Raw genomic sequence first — 24,156 nt, forward strand, 5'->3', positions numbered from 1 at the left:
CATGTGCTGTCGAGAAGTTTCCCATGGAAATTCTGAGACACATCATCAAGGAATGACTACAGTTTTATAATACAGCTTGGGTAGTTCATTCTATCTGAGGACTGGAGGATTGGTTTCATATGTTGACAGCAGAATATTTTAATCTCCTCCTTCCTTGTCCTACATACTCCTGAAACACAGAAGTGGTAGGCAAATCCAAAATCTTTTTGCAAGAGTTGTAAAGTAGATTCCCAGTAAAATCAGCATCAAAACTCTTTAGGCCTGATTTCATTTAAAAAAAAAAAAAAAAACCAAAAAAAAAACAGCCATGCAGCCATTGAGGAATAAAGAAATCTTTACAATCTTAATATTGCACCCTCTCAGTCATCCAACTGGCACAGGGCTGCCACACCTCGATTTATCCAGTGTTTCTGGGGCTTGTCTGAAGGGAGTTCAATCGACAGAACATAGTTGGTTGAGTGCCCAGTGGTGGATAAGACACCTCTTCTTTCACTTGTCTTGTATACGGGGCATGAGTAGATGTTCAGATGAAGAAATTTGGAACTTTCTCCAGGTTTCAGCCATATTATGGGCAAAGGATCGTAAAGGATTTTTGGTAGTGATTCTCCAATTACCAATGATTCTCTATCCCATCGTGCACCTTCCAAAAAAAGGCCTCTCACATAAGCCCCATCTTCTGGCATTTTCTCCATAGTGTGCTCCTGTTTCATCACCTAGAATGATTAAACCATTGCTTGATTTTATTTTTGTCTGGAGTATACTAAATCCTATAAGTGACAGTCTGAAGTTGCTCCTTTAAATAAAATACCTTTTCATCTGAAAACTCTAATTCTTGCTGCCCCAGAACATGTTTCAAGCTGCTCAAGAAAAACAAAATTCTTCTGCATTTTTCTTACCTCAAACTCAAATCCAATGTGGTCAATTGGGATGGTATATTTTCTGGCAAAGTTTTGTAAAACACCGGTCAAAAAAGACTGAGTGAAGAAAAATCCTGAGAGCCAAAAGACTGTGGGTGGCCCCTTGTCAACCCAATCCTGAATAAGGAGAGAGAAAACAAATGTAAGAAAAAATCCAGTATATTTGTGGTTTCACTGTGCCAGTTCACCAGAAAAGGATATCATTTCAGATACACTCAAACAGCACAATGAGATCTAAGCCTTGATGGGACCCTCTGCGTCTTTCCATAAATTTTCTGTTTTTCAGAGACAACAAATCACAGAAGTCAGTTCTTTAGGATGGCAGCAAAAATAATCACTCATTCTGAAACAACCAGAACTCATTGCTACTGAGAAAAATTTCAGAAAGCAGCATAAGCGTGTTTTGTTAAGTCTAGATAGTGGCCTCTAAAAACAAGACAAGTGATCGAATTTGGACACTTTTATCAAAATACTTTCTTTTACAGTCTTGTAAACACCAGTCTCCTAAAAGGCCAAAATCTTTTACATTCTTTACTGATCACTGTGAGGGCACTCACTACAGCCTACACATCAGATCCTAGCAGAGGAAATCATTCCTGTAGAAAGATGCCACATAAGAAGGTCTTGGACCTTGTCCACACAATGCAGTAGGAAAAAGCAAAACAAGGGCAGGTTACAGCAGTGTCTTCACACTACTGTAAGTTATTTGGAGTCAAATGAAGCCTATACAATGCTCTGATCCAGCAAACAGGAAATTCTACCATTTCTATAAATCTCAGACACTTCTTCCTAGCTTTCTCTTCTCCTGACTTCTATGGGGTTTCACTACATTTCAGTAGCTCACTATATAAGGTACACCTAAAATTTTAAGTAGTTTTAAGAGTGCAAAGGAAATAATGGAATGGTGAGTTAAAAATAAAATAGCCTGTTCAAAAAGCGTTTGAAAGTGGTGTCACATTTTATGAAACTTGGAAGATATTTACAGACACATACACGAAATTTCATAGTGCCTGTTATGCAGTGGTTCTATAGCATTCTCACACCCAGCTCAGTGTCCTTTCAGCAAGGAAGTCATTGCTACACCAATTCAAACTAAAATGAATCTTCTAGAAATAGAAAGATGGAAACCACCAAAAGCAGCACTGGATTAGCACCAAGGGACCCTGAGCAATTGCCCAGCTAACTGCAGTGCTGCTACTGCAGAGTGTATTTGGCCACGAGTGTGTATGAGCAGCTCACAGTCTGGAGCTACCCAGGGACTGCTGAGCAAGGACAGCATTGACACACTCTCCCCATCCAGCTTTCAACTACAGCTCCCCAGACCCCTCAGTCTCGGCTCAGCAGACCTGGAAGAACTCCAAACGACAGAGGAGATCGGACACGTAACTTCCCAGAGGCTTCAGTGATGGATAGGATTTGGCAGCCCACATTGATGGCACTTTTCCCATTAGCATGCTGTTGAAAACATCTTCAAGCTCAGAAGACATCAACACTTGGCCTTTAATGGCTTTGCCTATATTAATGAGGCTGCTCCGAACAACTTCAGTAAGCCTTCAGAGAAAACAAAGGAATTGCCATTATTTACTTCTTACTACCTGGCTAAATACCCCTCAGGCCGACTTGAATGAAGGGTTGATAGAGGTGGTAAATGTCCTGTCAGAAATTTCTTATCTCACCTGTAATTCTTACTTTAGAAAAGCAAACAAATGAGGGACACACACACACAAATAAAAGATAGTGAAAACTTTCACTCTAGACAAGGGAAATCAAGTGACAAGAGCTTTAAAGCTTGCAGCACTCATTGTCATAGTGTGCTGTGAATATCGGGGCCTGGGTATCACAAAGACTAAAGTAGGCTGCTCTACCTCAGCACAACAAACTCAAAGTGATTTAAGTTCATACGCCAAGAATACAAGTACTATTGCTATATTCAGGTACTCAGATGCAGCTTTCAAGTATTTTTAAAAGATTCATCCAAAGCAGAATCTAACATGTTAGGAAAAATGCATTGTAAAAGGCTTGTTTAAGGTTTGTGAGCAGCTAGCACCAATGAACACAAGCATATTTCAGTTTAAGAAGTACTACACAAAACACTGAGCCATACCTGTTAAATCGAATTAGTTCTTGCCTCAGAACTGTGTTCATGGACTCTTCATAAAGTACTGGGTATGCCTTCATCACTTCTTCCATATCAAAGCTACTTGGTAGTTTGGATAGGATGTCCTGTGCCAAATCTTCAACAACTTCCTGAAGTCACAAGTTTGCAGTGAATAACAAATATTCCTTTTTTCCCTTCCTATTTTTATTGAATAAATTCCACAAACCACTATAGATTTTATATTTTTTCTGTATAACCACATAGGTATTTTAGTCCATTTTCCTAAAGATACAGTGCTTTTATGCTCTTACTTGCTTTGAGCATCATCCTGTCTGTCTCTGCATGTGCCTTGCTTGCTCCTTCCTTCTCAATAATTTAAAATTCGTTAGTAATTTTTAATTTGCAACAAGGTTTTAGGCAAATTCTAAGGAGGCAGGCAGGAGAGCAGACAAGCACAATCCTATTACTGCCACAATGAAGGAAAAGATAAAGCATGCAGCATGAGCAAAATAAGGGGGAGACCCCATGAATAACCCAGCCACAAGAGAGGCTTTATTTACAGAATATTAGACATCAGAGAATATGATCACTAGACAACCCTGCAGGAAATGAGGCTCCATCAATTCCACTTTTCAAGAATCCACTTGTGTATAAAATGTAGGATGTCAAATCTGAGAGGTTTGAAAGGTTATTTATCCATATCTCAAAGGGGCATGGATTTGGCCTGAGTAAACTGAGCTGCCAGGACTGTGGTATTAATCTGTTTGAATGCAAAGTCTTGAAGGTATCTTCCATCATTAAAGGTGCTATGCCAAATCCATCTGCTTCTCTACAGGGACATTCACATCTACTCCCAGAGCTACAGACATGAGAGGAGAGGTGTTGGATTACTCTGAGACCTAGGACATGCCAGGAAAGGGCACCTTTCCAGAGTGCAAATTGATCTTTCTTCCCCAGTTACCTGAGGGGACTTGCCAGCTCCCCCTGCTTCTCTAGGCAAAGTCAGGAGCACTGCATGGAAAAGCTGGTTGGTCTCCTGGTTATCCTTGGTGATGTCTGCATTTTCATGAAGTCCAAACACTTCAGGGTGTGTTGTAATTGGCAAACTTCGTATGTACTCAACATAAGACTGTAAAACAAACATTCAGACACCAGACACCATACAATGTGATAGTCATAAATGATCCAGCTGGGACAGAACCTTCCCATTTACAACTAAAGATGGTAGTTCCCTGTTAAACACACCCAGGAATTGACTGACTCTCCACAGAGATAAATATAAAAGTTCTGAGTGATTCAAAAACGCACGGAGGAGTTGTTATTACCACCCTCGTGTAAGTGGCAAGAGAAAGGAAAGTACATTAGAAATATCCAAGGAGTGCTGGTAGGAGTCAAGAAGGATGCTGGATGTGTCATCCCTACAACTGTGGGATCTGAGCACATTCATTATCTCTCTGCAGCTGTTAGAAGGGAAAAAGAGAATGGAAATTGAGTATACACATGCCATTCCACCTCTGCCTCCTGATTGCTGCTTTCAGTGTCAGACTGGTTGCAAGGAAGTGCAGAAGTACCATGTAAATTCCTGCAGCCTGACTCCTGCTGGCTTTCTAGAACTGTATTGGAAACCTGCACAGGGGTGGTTTCTCTCTTCATCAACAAATGCCAGAGTATAGGATGATCTCTACATCCCCATTAGGGTATGGCAGATATTAAGTACCAGATTCATATTTCTTCTTCATTTTCATCTTCACACAAGATACATTCTGGCATGGCTTTATGATATGATGGGGTGTATTTTCTATTTGTTGTATTCATAATGTAGGTAAGTTCTTTCCCAATAATTCAGAGAATTTACACTTGTTGTCTTCTCACCTCATATGGGCCATGTGGTGGTATGTAGTAGTCACTTCCAGCTGAAAGCATGTACTTCTCCTGCTCTATGTCCTTGTTGTAGACTATGGAAAGAAGGGACAGGAGAAGACGCCTGTCTTTATCATCTGTCACTCTGCCTCCATAGTTACACTCCCCTGGAAGAAGACAAAGAAAACCAGGACAAAAAAACTGAAAGTTAATGAACAAATAAAAATTGTTTTGCAATAATGTGAAAATCTATGAGGTTGAAGCTCCAAAGCTCCAGATCTTCCAAAGTTTTTAGGTTTTATACTTCAATTGATTCAATGGAAATTAGACATCTACGGGCCAAATTTATGTGTCTTGATGATGGAAGGTTCAAGGAACACTATCAGTTGCTCTGAGAAACTGCTACTCATGTCCCACAATTCTTTTTCATAAAGCTAATCATAATATTAACAAAAATCAAGAATGACAAGGTTGACAAAGAAGGTGCCAAAAAGCAGCTTACTTCCCTGAAGAAAGAGAACAAAATAGCCACAGCAGCTGACTTATTTACCCACATTGACACCTCCTGCTTTAAACCCCTGAGTATTACCACACTCTCTGGTGAAACCCCAAGGCTTCCTGTGTCAGACTCACACTGCTCAGCAAAGGTGAACCAGAGGCCATTGATGGTTTTATTTGATGAGTATGAAGCAAAGACCAGGAGGTTTGCTGGGCCACCAGTAATTGTAGCCATATACAAGTCAAAACAATGACATCTGAGGGTTTGGGATCCAGCTCCAATTACAGTCCAACTCCAATATCCATCCAATGACAATCACATTGTTTGTGGAAGGTCAGTAAAACCAACCAGTGTGGAATCCACTCAATTTCTTAAGAACTCACCAGTTTATCAGTGTATCAGCTGAAACTGCCCAGCAAAGTCAACAAACATATGTGAGAGGATGTAATGTCTGTACCTGTTAGATAGGTCAGAGCTTCAAATGGGATTTCTTCATATTCATTCAGAAACATCTGGATCTGTTGCATACTGATTCTGAGGTCAGACTCATTGAATTCGTATGGAATATTCCAACCTGTTCAATTCAAAGAGATACACAGGGCAGTGGTGCAATGCACTGACAGCTGGGCTCAGGAAATGGTGGTGTTGGTACTACACTGCTCCTACAGAGCAGAAGATACAACTGCTAGATAGTCTAGAAGCAGCCTGGAATATACCAGGCTGTTTATTAAGCATAGGCATTGTGGCATCACAATATTCCTGAAAATTATATTTTACCTGCTTGGTACTTTAAGCTAATCTGTTGCTATGTGGACACAATGAGAACAGGAGCTTTAATCAATTTATTGATTTCAATTTTTAATCTGCCCATCTATTAATACCATTTGCAGATGACATTCTCAGTAACAGTACAACAAAATAAGCAAGCAAGCAGACAAACAAACAGGAACATACTCCACATAAAAGAATCCTTCAGAAAGCCTAAATCCCTAATGCAAACCAAAAATAGGGCTATTGATGCAACTATCCTTCTTCACCCAGACAGTGGGTCACATTAGCAGTAGATGTTACATTAGAAAATGGCCTCTAGAAAATTCAGTTTTACTCTAAAGCAATAAATGAGTGTCTTCATACTGGAAGTTCAGTGCTTATTTAAACAGCTGACTATTAAAATAATGGCAGTAGCTTTCAGTCAAAATATTTCCTAACAGCAACCTGTTATGAGGGAAGAGAGACTCAGCTGGAATGGAAGATTGAGAACTTCATTTACACAAGTGCAGAGCATAAACTTTATATGGTTATAAAAATGGATTCTCTAAGTCCATTCATTTCTATGCTATACAGAAATTCTATATCGTTTTCTACATATTTGAAGATTACAGAGAAAGCTGAAGCACAAATCTCATGCATACATATCTTTTCATTGCTATGTTATAAACAACACACTGCAGCTACATAGATTTTTTTTTCACACCAAGTAAATACATGCACTAGGTTTGATAAAACAAAGTATGCATGTAAATAACAAAAGCAGAATAGAAGGTGGCATATTTTTAATTTAAAAAATTTAAAACAGATCTGAATTTGATTGTCACTAAGAACCACAGTAGTAAGTTAATAATTTAGTAAGCTATAATTTCATGTAAGTACTGTATAATATACAAATTTGGAAAAATAGTACTTTCTAGTCTTCCCCAGGGTAATACTTTTAATAGCTTCAAAAGTAGGTTTTGCTGAATAAGAATCCCGGCAATTAACAGCTTTTACACTTTGTGATGTTCTGTGCAATGCAGATTGCACTCTTGGAATACTGGTAACAGTATTCCAGTTAACAGTACTGCCTTTTTACAGAGAGACTCCAGCAATGCATTTCAAAAGCACAAGTCTTTTTTTGAAATGAAGTGCAAAATAATCTAAAACTTACCCAGTGGGCCGAAGTTTCTCCTTTCCTGCACAACAGCATGAAAAAAGCAAAGACCAAAAAGCAGTTTTTGCCACATTTTTGGCTTTTGGCAGCTTTTAAAAAACACAGGGTCGGAGATGGGATCATTCAGGTATGAGCGAAGGAGGTTCACTCTCACGCCCTTTGGAGGCTCATTTGTCATTTTGATGCCATTCTGGAGGATACTAACAGGAAACTTTTCTGATGGATAACTAGTTAACCACAACCTAAAAAGAAGTTTGACAAGCACATTATTTAAAAAATCATATAATAGTAAGAGTAGTAGTAATAATAATAATAATTTAAAAATCAATAATATAATCCTACATGTTGATCTTTAGAAGAATAAGTTTTACTACTTGCTTAACTAACAAACCTAACATCTAAATTTGTTCTAAACATCTAATAACATCTAAATTTGGTCTAAAATGCAGGCATAAAATAGATTATATTGGACAGATAGAAAAGATGACCTCTTAATTATGGATCTTTATTTTATCATATGATTGTCATACTCAAGCATTCTTACAGAAGTATTTTAATTTATTTTTAGTAGTGTCTTCAGCAAACAGAAAATGCTTACATTAAAAAGTGCAAAATACTAAAACTCCTACCTGAACTTATCATTGGTATTCTCAGGCACTATAACTTCCTCACAGATCTTTTCCAAGGCAGGCATCCAGCTGGTTGCAAGATGGCAGTTTTGCAACACTACCCAGGTTCCATCAGTAATAGCCTGGTAAATCATTTTTTCTGCTATTGGGCCCTGGCCCTGGCCCAGTGAAACTGTTTGAATGCTTGAGCTTCCCATGCTAACATCATCAGCAAATTTTAGCAAACCTGTGATGGCAAGTTTTATGCATGCAAAAAAAAAAAAATTACAAAGTCTGTTAGAAAGTAGAATATGTTATATTCATAGTTTTTATAATGAAATTAAGGGGAGAAAAATCAACAAATATGTTATTCAATTAAAAAGAAAAAAGAAAACACCAAAAGAAAAACCACACCTCAACAACCCAGAAGTAGTATCATATGCTGTATCAGTCACTGTGTCTCTGAGGCATATACTAAAATTTAGGGGTATAAGGCATTAATTTAAAAAAAAAAAAAAAACAAACAACCCAAAAACTAGCCAGGTTAAATGGGTGACCTCTTCTTTGGCCCCAAGTGTTCAGTCCCAGGCTGCAGAACTGCCTGGACTCTCTCTATTGGATGGGTACAATTGTTTACGGGGGTTGAGCTGCAAATTGGATCTTTAGATCTGGCTAAAAATAGACTTCCAGCTTTGCTATCAAAATCAGTACTTTCTGGAAATATATCCTTATGGTATGGCTCCATATCACAATTCTTTTGGCAGAAAACCAGATTTAAAAATAATCTGTGTGGTTATACTTTAAAGGACATTCAACAAATGTGTTTTTAAGTGTGGCCTATACACCATTTAATTAGTAACCAAGAGGGAGGAAACTTACTGGAGGAAGGGTTGCAATAAAGACTGAGGCAAACCTCCAACACCCACTGAAAGAATTGTAATGCAAGTACAAATTATAAACTGGTCTGAATGCTTCAGTCTGTTAGATCCCCAAATTGCTGCTCAGAGACCGGGACATTTCTTCACCATTTCTTTCATTCCACCCTCTAACAATTTTACTGTCATTGTTTATATATGGGCAGATGCCAATGTTTGATATTCCAACACTGCTGTATTGTACTTTAAAGACAGTTTAAAGATCAAATGAGGGGGCCTACACTATTAACAGTTTAGTCAGACTCAGTGACATTTAACCAGACAAAAAAAGATTTTACTAATACCAATCTCACCTGCCATAGGATCAGCACCAGGTGATAATATAAAAATCAAAGGGGCACAACAATTTGAGTCACTGTAACTTCTTCCAAGATCAAATGTAGGTGGTTCAATAAATGTTCTTCCCATGTTTTCCACAATGAAGATCTGCACTGCCGGGACAATTTTGTCAGGTCGCAAACACCTGAGAATAACCATGCGATCTAACCCTGTCAGTGAGCTCCAGTCATCTGGGAAGGCTTCCTCATGTGGCCTGACAGAGTCATAGATTAGCTTCCACTTGGAAGAATTGTCTCTTACATGTTCCATTAGTCCCTGCAGGTTGGTCAGGCAAGATGCACGTACGAGCTCGGCCCATGATTTGTTAGACAGCCAGTCTGGAGCTGGATTGGGGTGAGGATTATCAAGAGCAACACCTCCTGTCAGTAGGAAACGCCAAACTGCATCATCTATCTGCCCTTTTCCCTTCATAATGCCTACTGTTAGAAGGAAGGAGAATAACAGCTTGTCCTTTTCAAACAGGGAACGACAGACATTATTATAGATGCTTACTGTGAAATGGTCAGTTATATTTTTAATTCTCTCCTGTAGACGTCCACTCTTTCTGCTTTTAGCAATAGATTGAACATACAAGTTAATGAACCAAATCAATGAATACTGGTACATAGGTTCAATGTTAGCCAGATCAGAGATGCAGAAGAAGACAACAGCTGAATGAACAGCAACTGGCTTATACCCCATTCGAGTAGAATCTATTTCCTTCTCAGTTACAGAGGCAATTTTTTGCTTTTCAGAGATTTCTGCAGATAACTCTTTGGATGAAGACAAAATATTAATTGCTGTTTCATCCTCTAAGATGTTTCCTTCTGAATGGGAAAGGACCTCCAGGATTTTATCTTCTAATTCCTTTAGTTGTTTCTTATTGGCTGCACTTTCTAGAATGAGTTGGTTTTTCTTTTCTTCTAGCTCAGGCTTTTCCTTTGCAGCTACAATTCCAAGAAGCTGGTCCTGAAGACCCAAAGGTGTAATCATGAAATTGAGTAGACAAACTTTCACAGCCACTTCAGGATAATAATGAGGATTTCTTAAGTGGGTTGTCATGTAAAACCTGAAGTCTCTTGAATATTCAATTATATTTTCCCCTAATTTCATGTATTCTACTCCTTGTTGTTTGAATGTTTGCTTTAATAAAATAGGTTCTAAGAAAGCATCTAATTCTTCACCAATATTTTCTAGCAAGACTGGTGTTCCAAGCTGAAGAGCAGTTTCTAATGTCCTCACATAATGTGTGTCAGATAATTTGATAACTGACAGCTTGTTAGTTTTCTCCATATTTTTTATCCACTTGTTAGCTTGCCTTTGAGGATCTATCATTAAAGCCCATCTTCTAGAGTTAGAAACAATTACACCATTGTCAATGGAAAAAGAATCAACTGGCAGTCCAGCAATCTGCCATGCACGGATTTTGACTGGGTCCCCTAACGTATTACTTAAGCTAAAATCACTGGAGCAGGGAATGTTCTTTTCAATGCACAGATCCTGCCACTGCTTTTGACATTTTAGGCGATAATCGACAGTAAAGGCTCCCAAATAAGCCACAGTTCCTGATGACAACAACACATCCCCTACTAGGTCTATGTACTGAATTCCTAATAACCGTGCAGCTTCTGTCCACCTCTCCTTCTCTCCACCCAGACCACTGATCAGCTGTTCAGCTCTCACAAGCTTCTGTGAGCAACGTTCAATATTATTCTCTAACTCTATCTTCTTGGTATTCATTTCATCAAACTCATCTTGCAAAGCTTGAAGGCGATCAACAACCTCTTTAAGTTCTGCTTGTTTCACTTGCAGCTTCTGCATTTGGACGTCCAGGATTGCTTCAGCCTCCTGCAAACGCTCGCGCTTTGGGGCAACCACTTTCTGGACACGGTCATAGACCTCCATGGCTCGCACCCACTTGCAAAGGCCTTCACAGGCAGATGAGACGTTTTTTACAACCTCTGGCTGAAAATCTGGATGATTCATAAACTTCTCTCTAATTTTCTTCATTATAGCAGGGGGAATTCTATCCTTGTCAAATGACTTTAATCTGTCAAGGAACTTGATATCTGAAAGAAGTTTTTTGGCTGGCCCCCAGAAGTCTTCAATCATTTTACCTGTATTGTAAATAAGACTAACATCAGGCTCAATACATGCATGATTAAACTGAAAAAAATACTTTGAAACATAGTATGAAGAATTAACATCAATGATATAGCAATGGACTTTTATTATGCAAAGACTATTAAGTAGTTTGGGAAAATCATTACCTAAAGGAATTCATAAAGGACCTTCAGCATCACTAACCAATGTCATATTTATTAACTGTATATTAATTCTAAATCAACCAAGCACATTACAGGAAACAAATTACTATACAGTCTTTCTTAGTATCATCTATTAGATAAATCAGTAATTGTGGAAGTATTCCTTCTTAATCTAGACAAGATCATTTTGGATGAAAGGCATTTATATAATTCTTATTTTTAATTATGAAGGATTGAACTGTATAGGTATAAAGCAGAAGAAAAGCAAAAGAAAAAGGTCTCTTTTCTACCTTGCAAATCCTGTGCAATCCCACAATAACAACATTAAACCACACAGAAAAATCTTGTTAGAATAATCCCCTATGGCAGAGATATAACTAGAATTCCCTCTCCCAGCATAACTGATAATTTGGAAGCAGGGATTACAAGGGGAGACACAGGCAGACGGTGCCCAGCGCACCTCCAGCACACAGAGTTCCTCAAGGCAACACAAAGCTCAAGGCTGGGTCAAAGCAAGTTGAAGAGATGGCTTCATGCTGGTGCCTGGGATCATCTTTACAAAGCTTGTACAACAGTGTCAGGCAAGGGCAGCATGTTAGCATGGCAAAAGCAGCTCTTCACTACTCAGTGGACTTGTCACTGCCAGCACAATGCACCTCCAGAGCACACAGCTGCATTCGTGCCAGAAGCACCTCACCCGCACACCACAGCAGCACCCACACATTCCTGGGGCAGGGATAAAAAAGGCTTTCATGACAAAAGTCATTACCACTGCCACTGGGGTCGGGTTTCCTCTCTGGTTTAATTGACCTCATGATACAGATACTCTCCATGACAAGCTTGACAGGACCAGGTGGATTCTGCATGGATTTCACAAGAGTGATGTCTGAAGGATTCAGGGTGTTAAGAGCTGCCTCTGCTGCCTCCAGAGCTGGCAGAGCCTCTGCAAGGTCTGCTTCACATTCATCCTGTTAAGACATGGGGCAGAAAGCTGTAAATCTTCACACAGTACCAGGCCTGCAGCCTGATCACCCCACTACAGCACAGCCTCACAGAACCTTCTCTCTTGTTCAATACCCATTAAATACACTCTTCACAACATTGTGTTTCTAGGAGAGAAAACTGCTTTCAAAATTTGACTGCACAGTTTAAAGAGGGAAGGTTTGTAGATAAATTAGTAACTTCCATAAACTGAACTGATAGTTGAAAAAGTCAGACAAGCTTTCAAGATCAAAGTCTCTCTGGTTTAGCAATGAGAATTAAAATAAAGATTAGATACAGGTGTTCTTATTTAGATCTTACAGTGCAGATCAGGTGAAAAATGGATACTGTGTATCTTAAATTCTTTATCATATACTCTGATCTCAGCAATTATCCATATTAAGTATCACTGACATTTCCAGCTAGTTACAGAAAAAAAATTGAGGAATCTTCGCACAGGAAATTCTGTGTTACAGACGTCTGGCTATGGCATTACCTCTAAAGTTATGCCTAATAGGACTACATGCAGCATATGCCAAATTACCTCAGCTAACTCTAAATTAACTGTCTTTGGGCCTGGAAACAGTTAAACTTATTATTCAATCTGTTGAAAATGAGAATATATTAATAGAGAAGTAAGAGCTATACAGCTTTTGGAACGTGAACTAGAAAGGGAAGTTATGCAGCAGGACTGTGAGATGCAGTCAGACTCCAAACAGCCTGAATTTTCTGTGTTTCTATTAGGAGCGTGTCATCCATCAACTGCAATTTTGTTACTTTAAGAGCTTGGCTCACCCCATTAACACATCATCACAGCTCTCATTTACACGGAACCCATCGTGCTCCAGGCTCAAGCCCTTGTGCTTTACCTTAATACCCTGGGCAACAGCAGCTGCATCATTGGCCTCTTTTTCATCTGCTGACACTATTGCCTTTTTTGCATCTACTTCAACGGTTTCCTTTTCAATCTTGACCATCATTTTATCTGTTTCTGCAGATGTTTTAATCAGTTCAGGCTGAAGGTCAGTCAGTTCTTTCTGCATGTCTGCAACCTGATGAATACAACAGGAAATCAAGAAGAAATCTGTGCAAACATTGGTTGCATTTCATATCTTGATGTCTTAGGAATAAAGATTGGAAGACCCTATAGTAATACAATCTAAAAAAGGACACTTGATCTAAATAATTGGTTCTTTAGTTTATTTTTGCTAAGAGCTGTTTCATTTAGATTAGATTTTAAAAGGTATATTTATCATGATCTATGCAATACACTTGCTTTTTTAAGATTCATTAATGTAAATAACGAGAAATATATTGATTTTTCCCTCACAGTCACTTTCAGATAATGAAAGTCGAAATAATGCTTTAGTGCACAGGTGGAAAACAAAATCCAAAAGAAACTTGGAATGAAACACAGAATTTGTGACAGCAACAGCTGCAAACTGGATCTTCTTCATCCAGCAAGTATCTAGAAGCCCCTTTAGTTTGTATCTTGGAAAGATCAATCCCTGGATCACATGGGTTGAAAAAGGAATTATTTATCTGAACCTGATTAATTTCCTACTTGGAATCTACACAGGAATTAATGCTCAATATTGTCTTACAATGTTTTCCAATTTCTCCCCTGTTTTGGAAAGGGTAATAGGTACTAGAACGCTGAGGTGGATTCTCCATATAAGGTTTTGAGAAAATAATGAAATTTATAATATTTATTCCTTCAACATTTAATGAGTACCTTCATTTTAATTTTGTTTTCTATTAAGAGCTAAAATCCAAATGTAGAGATCACAGTTTCTTCAACTTACTAAGCAGAAATCTAACTTTTCCTGTTGGCTTTCTACAGAAAACAATCAATAGTATCATGAATATAGTGAAGAACAAATTAATAAGTTTCATTTTTATAAGTTTCAGCCATACAGACCCCACACTGAAGTATGCATATGGCACATATGCAGCCTTTTCATCCGAAACTTACTTGTGAAGATGCAAATTCAAGTTTTTCAAGTCCCACAAGATAACGAGTCCTCATCATGTCAACTTCCTCCCTTTTTCTATTCAGCAGGGTCTTGAAGGTGAGAATCAGTTCCACGTAGGAAGTTGGCGTCACGTAGTTGTGTCTGCGCAGCGTAGCGTAGTAGCCAACAGAGAGTTCTCTCACACTTTCTTGGAAATATTTGCACACTGACACAACCCTAGGGAAAAATTTTCCACATTACTTTGAAAACACAGTCTGTCTTTATGTCAACTCTCAAAAAATTACTCTAAGCTTATGAAGTTATATTAGTGTTAGGGAAGGCAGAAATATATTTTCCCCATTATTAGAAATATTTTGGACTCTGAGCAAAGAGTGGTGTGATTTTGAGAAACATCAGATAAATTTGTCTCAGTATCTTTGACTTGCACTGAAAACCCAGAGTTGGCTTAGCTTTGTCCATTTATAAGGACAGATCAAATACATTGGGAACACAAGGGCAGAGGAACAAACTTTTGCTTCACATGTTTCTTGACAAATAGACTCATACTCTTTTCTAATGTCATCTTTGAGCTCAATATCCTCTAAAAACTTGTTAGCAACCATTTCCAAAGCATCTGTAGGCCAGGTTTGGAACCAATCAATGGTGCAGCAGTTTATCAGTGAAGGGAACATCCGTAATCGATTCCGAAATGCATCTCCAATAGGACTCATGGCTACAAAAATAAAAATATGATCGTTACCTAAGTTTCTTTGCAGTTAGGAAGCAGAAAAACAAATAAAGCTGAATAAAAGCATTCTAAGAAACACTGCATTGTATACAGACCTAAGACAATATGCAAATTTTTCTTCACCCTTTCAATAAAGAAACTGTACATAGCAAGGGGCGTGGCTTCAATTTTCCTGTTTTCCATCCTTGCTGCACTTTGCATTTTCTCAACAATTTCAGCTTTCTCATCCGCTGCAAAGATATTAGGCACATCCCCAGTATTTAAAAGCATGTTGATATCTTCTACAAATGATTCATCCTTTATTTGATTATCGCAGAACAAAAAGGACACATTGTTGTTACCAACACCTGCTTTCAGCATGACTTGTTTAATATCATCTTTCCATTCACTGATGCCATAGGACTTGGTAATTTCGATCTGGAAGAGCTCAAAGGAATTCATGAAGGTGGCGAGCTTGGTCGCACTTTGCCGGCCGCTCCCGCCAACGCCCACCAACAACAGGTGTCCATTATCCTGTTTCAGTACCCTGCATATCCTGGAGATGTGCTCAATAGCAAACTGGAACATGACCAGGGACATCGGGGCCTTGCTGATATTGTTGTATTCCTCAAGGTAGAATTCCATCACGCTTGTCAGCTGCTTTAGGTCTGTGATTTCATCATAAATTTTGACAGAACTGCTCGGCTTTAAATAGTCTCCAAAGAACAGGGCGCGAATATTATCATCAGTGACTTTTCCAGTAGGTGAGAGATGACTCAATACCTAAGAAGAAGACAAGAATCAACAGATAATTCTAGCTATTAGAGAATTATTTTCCTTAAAGTCGTGATAATCCTTATCTACATAGCATCAATACTGCTGGCAGAAAGAAAGCACTTAATACAGAATACTTAATACATTAATACATTAACAATAACAATACATTAATACTTAATACAGAGAGCACTGTTTTTCACTGTTCTAGTTACAACCTTGGTCTGGAAAATAATACTGTAGGTTGACATGCAGGTTTCCACATATGCATACCTCACAGAGAGATACTGCTGTCAAATATAGGATAGTTCTAAAAAGGCTTCTCAGAAAGGTACTCACTACACCCATTGGATCATCCAAATCATTATCTTGGGTAAAAGCACAGATAAATACTGTGCAAGACATTTATTCCATTCCAGCTGGTCCTCTCTACTAACTCAGAAGTTATGAATCATTCTGATATGAATATTTGATGCTGAATAGAAGATTGTCCATACTTTTTAAATTCACTGATCAAAATATTGCAAAATGCGTCCAATACTGATTTAATCTCAATGTTTAAGTATTTCTAAAAATGCATCAGTATCATCTTGGTCCCAGCACATTACCCAAAAATACCTTATTAAAGTTCTGCTTGAAGCTATTTAATGTTGTCTCTTGTACCATCTGAAAGAAAACATTCTTGTCATCGTCATCAACCAAGCGATCATAGAAAACTCTGTAAACCTCATGAACCCAAAGTCTGATCAGTTTATCTCCATCCTGAAAACAGAAATACAAAAGAATGGGTAAATATAGCTCAGGCAGGATTTGTTCAAAAAGAAAAGGTTAGAAATGTCCATCTGGACCCTGCTACACCTTGTACTAAACTCAGTGGGAATCTTTCAATCCCAAGCCATTCAGCACATGGCCCAGCATCTGCTAACTTAACTGGATTCCTCACCTAGTTACCATCTTGTCCTTCCTGCCAACACAAACTGGGACTCTCATGTCAAAGCATTTTTTCTCTACTATATCAAATCAAATTGTATTAACAGAATGACAGCTCTCTCCCTCAGAGACAGACAGAAAATACATAACAAGAAATTCAGGGACTATTCTGATCTTAAACCCTGTAAATCTATTGAAATCATAGTTCATGTACTGTAAAAATAATTAACATTTTTCACTGCTCTCTCCTACATCAACATAATTAAACTACAACTTACTTGCAAATGAGTGTGTGGACAGAGCAGAACTCCTTTAATAACCCTGGAAAAATCCCGTAGATTAAAGACATAGTGGGATTTTGAAGGAGTTGGGAGAAAATTATCAACTGCCAATTTATAAAGCACCGACGTCGCTTGGACCATCATCTTACCCAGCCTTAAGAAGGAAAAGAAACACAATTTTAACTCCTGCAGATAAATCATAGGGAAAAGACAACAAAGGTGCTGCAGCAAACAGATCCCATTACCTCAGAAATGAAGAATCAAAGCCTTTGCTGAAGTGCCAGTCAGTAACTGCAGTAAAAATCTTGGTTAAAATGTCATCAGTGAAAGCACAGATAGAGACAATATTCAAGTGCCGTGTGAAGCGTCCTGTAACACACACAGAAGGATGCAGAGAGATTTAAATGGTCAAATATTTTTCCACTTTTCAGCTATCTTCTTCTAGGTTTGCCTGTCATTAAAAAATATTTGAATCTGCACCAGCTTCATGATTTTGTTTCTGGCAAAGTTTTGCCCTAGCAGTGAAGCAAAAGAAATAGTAACTGGATTACATTTTCTATAAGTATTTAACTTAAAACAACTGTTTTGAATATGTAAAACATGAATCTACATTACAAAGCTATTACCCAATTTAAAATTTCAGCTCACATCAGTCTTTTGATTATGATATGACACAGTAAAACCTTTACAAAGTCAAGCATCTTGTTATTGGTTTTCACCTAAAAAGAATCAGTCTATACATAAGTAAATTTTAGAAATTTAGCTATATCAGAAGAGTTACTTTCATAAAGCCTCCTCAGAACACACAGTTATATCTCTATCACAGTGTTTATAAGAAGCAAAGCAGCATGAAGTGCCTTATAACAATGCAGTTGTATATAGCCTATAATAATGTAGCTGCAGCTACATTAGGGCTTTTATTTATGTAATTTTTTCATTAGAAAATATAATCTCCCTTATGGTGCTGTGACAGGAATCATGGACTTGCAGGTAACATTCTTGTAAATAAATGCAGGCAGCCTACCCTAGCAGCAGGAGATACAACTTCAGAAGTGACTTGCCAGAGACATGGCAAGCAGATGTATTCCCTCTCTTTTCCAAAGAACAGAAAATAATCTCCATCACTAATTTTAGAAGAACTTCTGTCATTCACAGTTTAATCAACTCTAAAAATTGTTTCTAATGGTGATTAATCTCCCTCTGGTAAAGGTACACATTTGTACTTGAGCATAACAGATCTGTACTTGGAATGACGCACTCAGTGAATGCACCTGTGAATCCACCAGTCGTAGATAAATGTCCAGTTTGCCATCAGCAAACCTGAACCCACCCTTTAACTTCAGTCTGCTAGATAACCACTTGCCATAGTAATGTATTTCCTACCTGTAATGTCATTCCTGCCTCCCCCAGGGGGACCCATAGCTGTGACAAGCAGGACATCTATGATACTGATGTGGGATGCATCTTTCCTGTCGTACCAGTGCCCATGATCAATCCATTGCCTGAGAAGCTCAATAGCTGGCTGGGCTCCATACACTTCCTTTTCAGGCATGTTTAGGTCATCTATGGAGAACACAGACATTGAATAAAAAAACTTCAGTGTTTGGGAATTGAGTTTTCTTCTAAGAAGGTAAAATAACTGTACTAGAGGTAGAAAAAGGCTGTGTGTTGTTATTCCTGCTTCCCATTGAACTAACCAAAATCAAATACCATTACACCTCACAGGCATAATTAGGAGTGATGGCTTAACTTAGTGTGGCTGGTTATTTTGTTTTATTTCATTCCATGTCCCACTGCAACTCTAAGAACTATTCTGGAGACAACCACCACTTAAACCTCTCAACAAGGGCAGTGCTAATCCTTTGGTGACCCCTGTGGGTCCCTTCCAACTCAGGAGATTCTAGGATTCTCTGGATGCCTGAAAAAAGCACTGAGGCAATCCAAATTTACTAGTCTTGGTGAACCACTTCTTTTGCCTAAAGCTAGAACAAAAAATATTTTTAAAAAATGAAAAATATGTCTTACCCACAAAAATTATAGCTTCTTTCCCTGCTGGAGGTCCAAATAATCCTTTTCTTCTTCTGTCCAGCTTGGACATAATAATATCCTGGGTCTGGTTAGCAGAGGTTCTTGCAGAGAAGTTGATGAAACTTGGGATGTATTTTTCCTTTGGAAGTTTCAGTAGAAAGTTGTTTGTTATAGCTGTTTTTCCAGTGCCAGTGGGACCCACAAAAAGCAAAGGGACACTATGGTCCACATAGGTTTTAAGAAAAAACATTTGTCTGGCAGTTTCCATTGTTGGAATGATCAGCTCAGATACCTGTTATGCAGGAAAGTAAAATACAAGATGAAAATCAAACATCTAATACCTTAATCAACTTGACTATTTGCAAGCAACTACAGGAACCCTGTAGCACATATGCATTTTAAAAAGTCCTGTTGTCTGAAAACCTAAGCTATAACAAGGTTCTAGTAAATACTATGGCCCCACTTCTTGTTCAAGGGCTTATACAGTCAATAGCACAACCAGTATTACTATATTATGGTTCACAGACATTATATAAAGCCTGGAAAACTACAGAATTAAGTATGGCCTAGTTCTGTTTCCCTACTATGCAAAGGGAAAGGAACACTGGTATGGAAATTTTTTTCTCTTCCTCAATTTTTACTTATAATTAGCAGCTATGGATTTGATATTGAGAAAACATTTTTGGCAGCAGAATGAAATGTCATCTTACATCTCTCATATACTTAATAGACAGTTGCAACCTCAGTGGCATGAAAAGTTGAACAAGCTCAAGTTATCTTGAAATTTCATCTGCAGATCTCTGCTGTGCTTCCCTTGCATTCAGTTCACAGCTGCCATCAAAATCTGAGTGTCCCTATTTGGAAATGGAGGGGATCCAGGACTCTCAGTGCTGTTCCCCACATCCCAAAGTCTCTTTGCTTGCTTTCTCTAAGTAACTCATACTACAATATCATTAGATCAACCACTGAAAAGAGAAATGAAGGAATGGAAATTCAGGCTTTGTCTTTTTCACACCACGGTTTCCCCAATATCAAATGCTGTTAAGAGAACAAAGCAGAACCCAAATTTTAACCACTAGGCAACCTCAGGGCTCCATGTGCATCTGCAGTGCTGAACTTCCAGAATTGAAACAAAAGCATGAAAGAGAGCTCACAGAGACTAATGAAATGTTGCAAAGCAATCTTCAAACAGCCTAATATAGTTATTTATACCTCTAAATTATTTAGTCAAATAATTCTTTTCCATAATAAAGATACCAATGTGCACCTTAGCCCCTGGGGCGATAACTTGCTCTTCCTTTGTGATGTAGTCTGTCCACATAGTCCACTGCCCATGGCCACGCTTGTTAAAATAGAAGTCATAAACACTCCCTGTTAATTGAAAAATACAATATAGGAAAATCATAAAAAAAAGTCATTAATTTTAGCATGAGATTTCCAAACTGTGAGGTGATGGAAGCTTTCTAGTACACAAGATACGCCCCCAACCCCCAGCCCCACCCCCCCAGTGCCATTATCATCACCAAATGATTTTAGGTCAGACTCAGCCACAGTGTTTGAGTATAACTGGAGGCATATGCTACTCCAGGTTAAAAGAGCCAGGAAAGGGCACCCAACTGTGCAGCCCAAGGCTTGGCAGATGGTGGCTCTGCTGCAAACTGAACATCTGCCAGGCACACCAAGTGCCAAGCTTTCTTACTGCTTTATAAAAGGCCAAGCAAGCACAGTTATGAAGAAGCACCTTTTTCTGGGAAGATATTGTTTTTGTTAAGCTTCACATTTTTAGGGCGTGGGTTTTGCTCATTCATTCCATTGAGCAAGTTGCGGTAAAACGAATCAAATTTTCTTCTGCTGTTTGCATCAATGACCCCTCCAATTGTCCACACCAAAGCAAAAAGGAAAAGGGCCTGCAGCCACGAGGTGATCTGCTGAGCAGACATGGTTTCGCTGTCCTCTTCATCAGATTCCTTTATTTCATCTAAAACACATATTTTGAATTTTAGTTAAAAGCCAGTAATAACCATAAATCCCAATTCAAAATGCATTTTTACATAAGCATCCTGAGACAAAAGTAGAGCACTGTCTTCAGTGGAATGAAGCCAATCTACAAATGGAGAATCTTGTCTGTGTAAAATACTGTTTACAAATAAAAACAAAATTAGAAGAAAAATAGTCCTAACTCTTTTCTTAAGATGGTAGCAAACAGCAAGCAAAACATAGAACATGTTTAGTTTTGTAATGATACCAGTTTCCAAATGTGAAAGCTCTGTGTGCAAAGAACTATTAATAATACTGATCAGCGAGATCACTGACTGTGTTATATGAACTCAACAGTAAGGAATTCCTTTGGTATTTCCTTGCATCTTATAAGCTGCATTTTGTCCTGGGACATGGCAGGAAAAAAAAGAAAAATTGAAATAAAAACCAGGTGGCTTAGGGTACTTACCAAGGAGAGAAGAATAGAGTTTCATCAAGCTGTAACTCAGGTGAAGAGAGGATGTTTTTACCACGAATTTGCAATGATGGTCAATAAAATCTAAACAAGGCTCAACTAGCCACATAAACAAGTCATTGACCTACCAGGAGAAAAGGAAACAGCTGTGTGACAATGCAGGACTTGCCACATTCCCCACTGTCACTCAATTCATCTTCAATCAAACATTAGGCATCAGAAATTGTCCAGGTTGGCAGAGAGATCAGGAAAGGCCACGTGTGAGGCAGTACTGAAATGTTCACAAAGTCACACCATCACTGTCTGATGGTGAAAACAAGTTGCTTTTACCACAAAGAAGTTTTCAGCAGGAATTCTGTTACCCAGTTACTAATCCAGACAGCAGAGCAGAAGCTCAGCCTAGAGAGACTCCTATCTTGCTTAGGCAACAACAAAATTATTCCAACAGAAATAAAGGCATTATTCATCGTCCCTTAAAAAGAGGCCCCCTACAGAGGGCCCAGCACAGATACTGTGCCACAGCAGAAATTCCAGCATGCTGAGGCTGACTGGTGCCTGCAGGAGTGGTGTTACCTGTGGGTAAATCCTGACCATGGCTGGTGGTATCTGCTCTGTGAACTCTAATTGGAAAACAGGACAGAAATCAGGACCTACCCTTTTCCCAGGGACTAGTACTCAAGGAGATCCACTAAAGGGTCAGGCTATCTGTTGGTTAAGGAATAATTACTTTACTCTGATGAACTAAAAAAACCATAAATAAAGAGCTCTTCTAGTCTTGGTACTTCTTTGTAATTTGATCCTAATTTCCTGCAAAAACTCAAAGGGAGTCTTCTCAAGTCACATAAATAAGTTTTCTACAGCTCCAATCATAATAGTATTCCAATTATTTTACTAGATTTTTATGCCCAATAATAGGGATTTTAAATTTTCATTAAAAGCTGATTCTCACCAACACCTATTTTTATTTGCATCGACAGAAAACATAGTACAATACATAGCACAAAGAGCTCTCCTTCATACAAGCAATGAGGTGAAAAAGGCTTTGAAGACTAAGCTATTAATGGTAATAATAAAAAAGTTTTGATTCTGCATGCCTGCCTTCAAGTGGGCAAACTGTGAATGTCACCTTATAGTTAATCTTCTAATTAGACCTGTGCAAAAAATGAAGTCTCGCACCAGTTCTCGGTGTTCTTCCTGCAGGTTTGGAGGCAGAGTTTTCATGTAGGAATCCTTCAGTGGCTTCCAGCCTAACTGTTGTGGGTCCATATAGATCATACCACACCTGGGAAGAACAAACACCTATGGTAGAGGAATACATGTGCAAGGTGGGACAGCTCAAGCTTGAATGCTCTCACTTTACCTGCTGACAGTTGCTGGAGATGCCTGCTCCAAGTCCGCCGGCTCAAAGATTAAACTCATTTTTGGGCTCATCTGAATTATTTCACCACTCATTAAGCATAACTGGAAGAAGAGCATCATATAAACATGGTCTAGTCATGTTAGTGCTGATTGTACAGTCAAAGCAATGTCTGTCATAAAATCACTGAACATTCCACTTAGTGTCACTCCTCATTCATTCATTTGTATCCTTACAGTACATGATATTTTATGACCTTGTCTCAACTTTTTCATGTCTTAATGTAAGGCTTGCAGAGACACAGAGAACAATGCTCTAACTTTAAATAACTCTGCAAGAAAAAGCAGTTATGACCTGCACCTTTTTTAAAATTCATTTATTCTTGAGGTAATTTAAGCAAGTTCAATTTTCAGTCACAGAACCGAGTACATGTATTTCAGTTTCCTAAAAGGGTCAATTAAAAAGCCTCAATGATCAGCCTTATTTCAATAAAGAAGGAGCAAGACAATGGGTTAGTATTATCTAATACCATCTAAACCCACTCATACAACTGGGGAAATAAAGCGGTGTTTTTAGGCACATCAGCCTTTCCTGAATTTCACACCTCCTTTGGCTAATGTAGTAACAATATTACTGCTACTAAAATGAAGTGTGTTTATTCAAGGACGAGGGCAGGGGCAAAAATTAGGCTACCTTTTTATTATCATCCAGCACAGTGTTCATGTTCTCTATCCAAACTGCATCCACAGGGCCATCAAAAATAATCCACTTGCGATCGTCTGTGGTAGAAGATGCTTGTTCCCTGAAGGCCTTTGCAAGAATTCCATCTGACCACTCATGACTTACAGGATCAAAACTGCCATACAACTGCCCCATAGTAATGGCTTTGGGATTGATAACTTTGTATTCAACAGCAAACTCATCCATGGTGTTTGCTGTGTAAAAAGGCAAATACATGAGCTTGAGAATTTGATAGGTTAGTTTTATTCAACAGCTGATGATTTCTGAGGATCCTACTCCAGCTGCTCAAAGCAAAAGCCCAGATATGTGGCATCTAGGTAGCAGTAAATAAGAAATTCCCTTACTTGTACAAAGCAAGCAAGAAGTCTGCTGTAAAAAAACACATGTGAAAAAGAAAAAGCAGAGCAGCATAGATTTCATATATTTATGGGAGCTACTTACAATATCCTATCAGAGCTAATTTTTTCAAGAGTATTATGCACAAATAAAATGCCTAAAAAA

General features: G+C 38.5%; 1 protein-coding gene across 1 annotated transcript in view; it reads right to left on the reverse strand.

The window, feature by feature from the left end:
* Positions 1 to 316: 316 nt before the first annotated feature.
* DNAH3 (dynein axonemal heavy chain 3) overlaps positions 317 to 24,156 on the reverse strand; it is a 56,731-nt gene continuing 32,891 nt past the window's right edge. The window contains exons 37-62 of the mRNA XM_053957730.1: positions 23,608 to 23,849; positions 22,918 to 23,018; positions 22,734 to 22,839; positions 21,552 to 21,681; positions 20,847 to 21,083; positions 20,373 to 20,476; positions 19,103 to 19,397; positions 18,461 to 18,640; positions 17,323 to 17,446; positions 17,075 to 17,231; positions 16,485 to 16,628; positions 15,209 to 15,875; positions 14,933 to 15,098; positions 14,386 to 14,602; positions 13,280 to 13,462; positions 12,199 to 12,397; positions 9,138 to 11,279; positions 7,931 to 8,156; positions 7,299 to 7,543; positions 5,832 to 5,948; positions 4,888 to 5,042; positions 3,977 to 4,144; positions 3,022 to 3,164; positions 2,264 to 2,468; positions 897 to 1,034; positions 317 to 713 (exon numbers count right to left, since the gene is read on the reverse strand). Of these exons, the coding sequence (XP_053813705.1) occupies positions 360 to 713; positions 897 to 1,034; positions 2,264 to 2,468; positions 3,022 to 3,164; positions 3,977 to 4,144; positions 4,888 to 5,042; positions 5,832 to 5,948; positions 7,299 to 7,543; positions 7,931 to 8,156; positions 9,138 to 11,279; positions 12,199 to 12,397; positions 13,280 to 13,462; positions 14,386 to 14,602; positions 14,933 to 15,098; positions 15,209 to 15,875; positions 16,485 to 16,628; positions 17,075 to 17,231; positions 17,323 to 17,446; positions 18,461 to 18,640; positions 19,103 to 19,397; positions 20,373 to 20,476; positions 20,847 to 21,083; positions 21,552 to 21,681; positions 22,734 to 22,839; positions 22,918 to 23,018; positions 23,608 to 23,849 (7,145 nt within the window). The 3' untranslated portion in view covers positions 317 to 359. The remainder of the gene's footprint in view (positions 714 to 896; positions 1,035 to 2,263; positions 2,469 to 3,021; positions 3,165 to 3,976; positions 4,145 to 4,887; positions 5,043 to 5,831; positions 5,949 to 7,298; positions 7,544 to 7,930; positions 8,157 to 9,137; positions 11,280 to 12,198; positions 12,398 to 13,279; positions 13,463 to 14,385; positions 14,603 to 14,932; positions 15,099 to 15,208; positions 15,876 to 16,484; positions 16,629 to 17,074; positions 17,232 to 17,322; positions 17,447 to 18,460; positions 18,641 to 19,102; positions 19,398 to 20,372; positions 20,477 to 20,846; positions 21,084 to 21,551; positions 21,682 to 22,733; positions 22,840 to 22,917; positions 23,019 to 23,607; positions 23,850 to 24,156) is intronic.

Source organism: Vidua chalybeata, chromosome 16 (assembly GCF_026979565.1).
Source record: "Vidua chalybeata isolate OUT-0048 chromosome 16, bVidCha1 merged haplotype, whole genome shotgun sequence".
Classification (NCBI taxonomy): Eukaryota; Metazoa; Chordata; class Aves; order Passeriformes; family Viduidae; genus Vidua; species Vidua chalybeata.